At 44.5% G+C, this 7,784-nt stretch overlaps 1 protein-coding gene across 11 annotated transcripts in view; it reads left to right on the top strand.

Annotated features, from left to right (window-relative positions):
* Cntrl (centriolin) overlaps positions 1-7,784 on the top strand; it is a 327,805-nt gene that overhangs the window by 69,018 nt on the left and 251,003 nt on the right. For 8 of the 11 annotated variants that reach the window (XM_021653673.2, XM_060390027.1, XM_060390026.1 and 5 more), the window contains 8 exons: positions 270-495; positions 1,031-1,236; positions 2,263-2,403; positions 4,296-4,559; positions 4,719-4,781; positions 5,277-5,483; positions 6,722-6,790; positions 7,084-7,490. In XM_021653673.2, coding sequence (XP_021509348.2) covers positions 270-495; positions 1,031-1,236; positions 2,263-2,403; positions 4,296-4,559; positions 4,719-4,781; positions 5,277-5,483; positions 6,722-6,775 — 1,161 coding nt within the window. In that variant the 3' untranslated portion in view covers positions 6,776-6,790; positions 7,084-7,490. Of the gene's footprint in view, positions 1-269; positions 496-1,030; positions 1,237-2,262; positions 2,404-4,295; positions 4,560-4,718; positions 4,782-5,276; positions 5,484-6,721; positions 6,792-7,083; positions 7,491-7,784 lie in introns of those variants that run through there. The other 3 variants (XM_060390023.1, XM_060390025.1, XM_060390028.1) reach the window with 3 other exon arrangements.

Here is a 7,784-nt window from a genome sequence, read left to right on the forward strand (position 1 = left end):
CCAGGATTAACAGAAGAGAAAAGCATAAAAATCTTAAAGGCCACATGCTAATTAGTTAGTGGCTTGCATCCTCTTCTCATAGTGGCCAGTTGGCTTCCCAGCCCCTGCTTCATCTTTATAAAGTCACTGGCATTTGGTCTGTCTGTCTGTCTGTCTGTCTCCGGAGCTTCCCTCTCTCTGTAGGCATTTCTCTTCTTTCTTTTGAACTGGAACCTCTCTGAAGATCATCTTGTTCTTTTATGATTGACTCAGGTTATTGTCTTTTTCAGATGTTTCAAAAACTCCAGGAAGAGAGAGAAAGTGAGGAACAGAAGTTAGAGGCTGCTAAAGTGACACTGAGGCAGCAGCAGGAGCAACTGGAGAAGGAACTGACAGACCACAAAATCAAACTGGACCAGCTACTTGCAGATGTGTCAGCAGCTGAAGGACGCCTCAGGGCCCTGCAGGAAGAAGAGCGCTGCATAGAGAGCCTGGAGAAGATGCTGTGCCAAGCCAGTAAGTATACTGCGGGGATCCGGCCATCCAAGGAGGGGAAAGGAGAACCAAAGCAGGAAGGAGAGCAGCTGCTTTTGAAAGAAGGCTGAGGACACAGGGAGGTGGGGGAATGTGTCTTCATGGTGAAGTTTCACCCTGAGACTGGCCGGTTTGTCTCTTCGTGCCCTTCTGCCTCCTTTAAGAACATGAACGGGAAAGTGGGACATTAAGGTGAGACATTAGAGACTCTCAAAGACAGGTTATTGGTGAGCTGTGCATGTGGGCACATTTGACCTCAGCTATCCAGAAGTACAACAGCAGTAGCCAAAGGTTGACTGCATGAGCTATGCTGGAGTTGGGATGTATTTTGATGTCAGTTTGCTCTCTCTTGGTGAGCCTTTCTTGAGCCTGTGGAGTGATCAGGCCTGACCTATGAGAGCCAGCACTAGAGGGAACGACAGAGGGAATGACACACCACTAATAGACAGCCTACCCTCAGGAGCACAGAGCTCTGCGCAAAGCTGCCGCCCAACCACTAAGCATGCTCACATTCCAGAACAGCAGCTTTTAGAACGGGAGCAGCAGCTGACAGAAAAGTCAAGAGAGCTGCAGGCCCTGCAGAAAGAGGCTGACGCCATGAGGGCAGACTTCAGCTTACTGCGAAACCAGTTCTTAACAGAAAGGAAAAAGGCGGAGAAGCAGGTGGCTTGCCTGAAGGAAGCACTGAAGAACCAGCGGAGCCAGCTGGAGAAAAACCTTCTGGTAAGTATTTGCTACATGGATGTCTAGAGAAAACAGGATGTTTACATTGAGTTGACATATACATTCCACTTATATACTGCTTCACTGTAGGGAAAAAAATGATCCATCAACCCAGGCTCTATCCCAGTAGTTATTATTGGTACATTTAATCATAATGTATTGTCAAAGTACATGGTAAGTTTTACCTGAGACTTGGCCACTAGTCCCAGAGCAGCCCTAGCTTCTGGCAGGGAGGCCATCCTGGGGACAGTGTCAGTAGAGAGCTGTGCTCTGCTCAGCACTATGGGCTACAAGTGTCGGGTTGGTAGGCACTTTTACAGATCTGCAGTCAGAGCTTGTTTGTAACGTTCTGCCCTTTTTGGTCAACATTGACTTTAATCAAGCATACTAAAACCAGAAAGCCCAATCTACCCTGCTTTTCACCCTTGAACTAAGGCTGGGTTTTATTGTGTCATTCAGAACAGTGAGCACAGTGGATTCCCAGGAATGGGTTTCCCTCTCTTCCTGGAAAAATAAGTGAACACTGTTGTATGAAATGAATCTGAGGCATTTTCCAAGAGGGTGATGTGCCTATAGCTAGGACTTGGACAAGATGGTCATAAAGATAAAATTTAGATGTCTTAAGATTTAAGCTGAGCATAATGGCACACTTCTTTAATCCCAGCACTCAAAACCAGAAGCTAGAAAATATCTGAATTTGAGACCAGTCTGGTCTTACATAGTCAACCAGAGCTACATAGTCAGAACCTGTAAAATAACAATCCTCTCTACAGCCCATGATGATATTGTTTCCTTTTCATGGATAATTGATGCGCTGAGAGGGGAAAGTAGCTTTTCAGAGGTAGTACTAAAGATCTGACTTCAAACTCTGGGTTCAAGTCCTCCCAGCATACTACATCTGCCTCTAGTACACAGACTCAGCTCCACTTTACAGCTGTAGAAACTGAGGTTGTTACAGCGAAAGTGAGCATGGAAGCCAGTAACTGCCCCTGTGGGACTGAAAGTCATTGCCTCCCTCTGTGCTAGGAACAAAAGCAGGAGAAGAGCTGCATGCAGAAGGAAATGGCCACCATTGAACTGGTAGCCCAGGACAACCACGAGCGGGCCAGGCGCCTCATGAAGGAGCTCAGCCAGATGCAGCACGAGTACCTGGAGCTTAAGAAACAGGTGTGCACCCTAGAACCCCAGCTGGCCAGCCTGGGCCACCATGTAGGCTTAGGACACACTCCCTCCTCAGGGCTCAGACAGGGTTTATTGTTGTATCTCTTTAAGAGCAATGTGGGCATTGTGAAAAACTGATTATAGAGTGTTAAGTTAAAATTTTTATCAGCCTTAAACTTTAGACATGCACTTAAAGTCTACTTTTTAAATTATTTTAAATTCAACTAGCATTTTTACAAGTGATATTTATTTATTGTTATTTTTGAATACATGCATTTGTGTTTGTGTGTGTGTGTGCGTGTGTGTGCGTGTGTGTGCACGCACGCGCATGTGTGTGCGTGTCCCCCCACACTATGGTGAGCATGTGGCGGCCAGAAGACAACTTGTAGGAGTCAGTTCTCATCTGCCTACTGGGTTTTGGGGACTCACCTCAGGTTGTCAGGCTTAACAAGTTTCTTTACCTGATGACCAGCTCAAATGACTTTAAATGAGTGTGCAGGCACAGGTCCCTGGTGTGCAGGGACACGTGTGCGGAAGTTGGAGGACACCTTGGCTATCATTCTTGGGAACGTCAGCCATCTATTTTTAGACAGTCTCTTGTCCTGGAGTTTACCTGTTTTGAGTAGAGTGGATGGCAGTGAACTCCAGGGAACCTCCTGTCTCCCTCTCCCCAGCGTTAGGATACCAAGTGTACCCTCATGCCCAACATATTTATGTGAGTTCTGGGGCTTGAGCTCACGTCCTCATGCTTGCAAGTGCCTTACTGACTGACAGACACTTCCTGAACTCCTCAGCTTACTTTTTATGTTGTGTGTGTGCGCTTGTGCACATGTGTATGGTAATACACATCTGTAAACATACATGTGGAGACTAAAGATCAAACTCGGGTATCATTCCTCAGATGTCCACCCTGCTTTTTGAGATTCCTGTCTTACAGTTTCTGTGCTGTGCTAAAACATCATGAACAAAAGTACCTTGGGAAGGAAAGGGTTTATTTCTGCTCACAACTGTCAGGTAACACTCCATCCCTATGGAAATTCAGGGCAGAAACTCAGTGTAGGAACTGAAACAGATGCTGTGGAGGAACACTGCTTACCGCCATGCTTCTCATGGCTTGCTCAGACTGCTTTCTTACACAACTCAGAACCATCAGCCCAAGAGTGGCACTACCCACAGTGTGCTGGGCCCTCAATACATCAATTCTTAATCAAGAAAATGCCTGACAGACTTGCCTATAGGCCAGTCTTACGGAGGCATCTTCTCAATTGAGAACCCCTCTTCCCAACTGACCACAGCTTGTGTCAAGTTGACGTAAAACTAACCAACACGGTCACTCACCGGGACCTGAGGCTTACCAATTAGGACAGGCCCTGTACGTCATCACCCTGTAGACCCTCAAGCACTGGGGCAACAAGCACATGCCACCATAGCCAGCTTTTTATGTGAATGCTAGAACTGAAACTCCAGTCCTTGTGCAAGGCAAGCACTGAGCTATCTCCCTAACTCTTTTGGTTAGTGAGTGTGTGAGTGTGGGTGTTGTGTGCAATTAAATGGCTCATGTAGAGGCCAGGGAAGGGCACTGGGTATCTTCCTCTTACTGCCTTCGAGACAGGGCCTCTCACTGAACTTTCAGCTCACTGGTTAGGCTGGCCATCCAGGGAAACCCAAAGATTGACCTGTCTTCACCTGCCCAGTCCTGGAATTGTAAGCATGGCCGACCTCGCTTGTACAGCCTTGTAAGTTCTGAAGATTGAGTTTATTAGGTCCTTATACTTGAAAAGCAAGAACTTCACTGAGTCAGTCAGTGTTTGTAGATCCTTCAATACAAGACATATTAAGCAATTCAATTCCACATCCTGATTCTAATTACTGGTGTTTGACCCCAATACACTGTTCAGATGGCAAACCAAAAAGATTTGGAGAGACGGCAAATGGAAATCAGTGATGCAATGAGGACACTTAAGTCTGAGGTTAAAGATGAAATCAGAACCAGTCTGAAGAATCTTAACCAGTTTCTTCCAGAACTACCAGCAGATCTAGCAGCTGTTTTGGAAAGAAATGAAAACTTAGGAGAGTTGGAAAGCTTGAAAGAGAACTTCCTATTCACCACAAGTGAGAGAATTTTTGAAGAAAAATCCAACTCTCCCCAAGTTCACATCTCGGTAAAGTTTGCCCTGCTCTTCCCTGGGGTTCACAGACTGACAGTTTAATTCCCACCTCCCCCAGTAAAGCCAAGAACGTGGCAGGGGAGGAGGGAAAGACAGTAGGCTCCCACTCATGGCAGTTGGTGACTCGCTGGTCTCCTTTTCTTTCTGTAAAAGGATGAACACTGGCGTGGAGCAGCACTCCGTGAGAAACTGCGCCATCATGAAGATCGACTAAAGGTTGTCTCTTACATACAAAAAGCCAGTATGAGATAGCTGACACTAGTCAAGAGTGTTTCCAAGTCCACACATTGCAGCACTCAAGAGGACACTTCTAGATCACACTGTCGATGTTCAGAGAAGCTGACATCACACAGACAGCAATGGCTATCAGGATTCAAAACCATTTAAATCCTGGGGCCTTGGATATATTGTTTAGTGGCACAGCATTCGCTTAGCACGTGCAAGACACTGGATGCAGTCCAGAATTCCAATGTGAAGTTGTGTTCATTAACCTTAGCAAGGTCTCCCTCTGTACTCTATAGACTGTCCTGGAACTATAGGGTGGCCTTGAACTTGGGCTCTCCTGCCTCAGTATTCCCTTTAATTACTGGGGATACTGCCATGCCTTATCCTCATTCCTGTTTATTAAAGTCATTTGCTTATCATATACGAAGAAGCTAAATTCAGGTGCATTTCTTCTATGTAAATCCCACATCTGGTAACATTTTTCAGGCTCAACTTCGGCACTGTATGTCTAAGCAAGCAGAAGTATTAATCAAAGGAAAGCGGCAGACAGAGGGCACCTTACACAGTCTGAGGAGACAAGTTGATGCTTTAGGAGAACTGGTCACTAGTACCTCTGTAGATTCGATGTCATCACCAAGTCTGTCTCATCTAGAATCTTCCCTTGCGGTGGACTCACAACTTAGACAAAGTCAGGTAAGAGGGAAGCTCTTAAAGTCTAGTGTTACCTGGAATACTTGAAAACTTTGGGTTAGGTGATCCAAGATGACTTTGAATTGAAATGCCATTCTCAACTGTCTAAGCAAAAAAACAATCTGCCATCACTGGGCAAGGTTCACCTGGTGTCCATGTACAGAAAGAAGATAAGCCGGTAGCTGAGCTAGTGAACTGGAACTGGAAATAGAGTAACCCAGGAAAGATCAGTTTGTATCCTTAAACATCTTATTTTCCTTATTTTCTACTTGATCAGTTTAGAGTAGACCTTCAGGGTTGGAGAGATGGCTCAGCAGTTACGAGCACTGGAGCTCGACCCGGATTAAGTGCATCTCACAATTATCTATTGGGTTTCAAAGGACCCAACACCCTTTTCTCCACAAGCACCAGCACCCAGATAGCGCAGACATATAACAGACAGGCAAACCAGCCATATACACCAGATTTCAAGTCTGGATTCCCCTGGGGTTTAGTTGTTGCCTCATTTCTCAAAGACATCTGAATGCAGACCTCCTTGCTCCATGTAGATATAAAACTCTGGATCTCACAAGGCTTTCTCTGTAGGCCTTAGTTACTAATTAATCATTTAATAGGAATATAAAGCAATTCATGAACTGGCAACAGTAACACATTATTGCTGGGCAGAAAATGGCTTCCATTTTCAGGTGCTAACTCTGTGTACATACCCAACACTGTACATACAACATCCCATTTAGAAGGTACAAGCTGTCCCTTTACGTAGGGAAAGAACTACATAAAAGTGGCAAGTAACAGGTAAAGGCAAAGGACAAATCAGGATATAGAAGCCCACCTACCTTTGCCAGAAAGCAGTGTCTTGAGTATACTGTAAATCACAGGAATATCCAAGGATAGTTGCTTCTTTGTGATTGGCCTGAAGGACAGAGGACTTACCTGAGTCACAAAGCTAATGAGCAGCAGGGCTAAGATTTTAATATAACCATAGTAAACCTGCGCTGGAGACAAGGCGAAGGCCCAAGCCACATGGCCCTCCAGAGCTTAAATAAGACTGTGAAGCAATAAGCATAAAAAAAAATGCATGAGCTTTGGAGGTACTCTACATGACATTAGGGGCACAGCTGAGCTGTAGACTGTGTTTCAGTCTGGGCTTGTCTTCTGGGCCACTGTGAAATGAAGCCTTGAATTAGGTTGGGATTGGGGGCTGGCCTCTATGCCTAAAATTATATTTCCCTTCTTTTCAGAGCCCCTTCCAAGTTCTGCAAGGTCTATCAGAACCAGACAGTTATCGCCACTGAGTTTCCTACTCACAGGTACGTTAGCAAGCCTGCATTTAATTGGAAAATCTCGAATTCTGGCAGGCTCAGGGAAAATAACTATTTTTCATCATTTTATAGCAGTTCATCTTATGGCATTTTAGGGGCTGGAGATGTATCTTAATGGTAGAACACTTGCCTAGCACATTTATAGTCCCAGATTCAATCCCCAGCGCTACAGAACAAATTTCAAAGCAGTTCTTAAGCACATCACCTTGCCAGTCATCATGCTACCACCTCTTGTCCTTTTAGAGGTTTAACTCATCCATTCTGCTTCTGTCTTACTGTAGGAAAAGCTCTAGCCGTGTAAACCTAAGAGAAAACAGCTACTCTCCTACCTCACTGACTTCCAAATTGGAATGTCAATGTTATCAAGATCCTGTGAATGAAGACTCTGAAAATGCACTGTAGTTTTTTTGTACCATTTACGTTTATGGGGTTTCTGTAAATCACATGTACATGTGGGAGTAGATGTACCTCCAACCCAGGATGTAAGGGGCTATTTTGACTTTTGTCCTCCAATCTTGGAATATTTTTTATAAAGCCAGTAAAAATTCAGCCACAGATACTGAGTCCATAATTGGTATGTCTAGTTACTATGAAAAAGAACATACTTTTGCCCACAGGGTTATGTTACTTTTAGATTCTGATAAAAAATCTATTTTTAATATGAAAATAAAAGGTACAGTCAACTTGGGTCTGTCATCTAACTCTCCATTTCAAAGGTGGTCATCAGGTTACCTTTATTCAAAAATAATGACAATCTTCCAGCCATTTCTCCCCGCTTTTTACCTAGTCTACTTAGCTTCCTTCTTCAGAAGTATCTGGTAAACTCTTATCCTCAGGCTGCTTTTCCTTGGCTTATTAAAATAGTAACACTTTGGTGGAAAACGTCAAGACTATACTCTGGAGACCCAGCTCTGATGATAAATGTGTATTCTAGTGAACCTTACGCACTCTGACAGCACAACACTTTGACTGATGTACTTCT

The sequence above is a fragment of the Meriones unguiculatus genome, chromosome 8 (genome assembly GCF_030254825.1).
Source record: "Meriones unguiculatus strain TT.TT164.6M chromosome 8, Bangor_MerUng_6.1, whole genome shotgun sequence".
NCBI classification, from domain to species: domain Eukaryota; kingdom Metazoa; phylum Chordata; class Mammalia; order Rodentia; family Muridae; genus Meriones; species Meriones unguiculatus.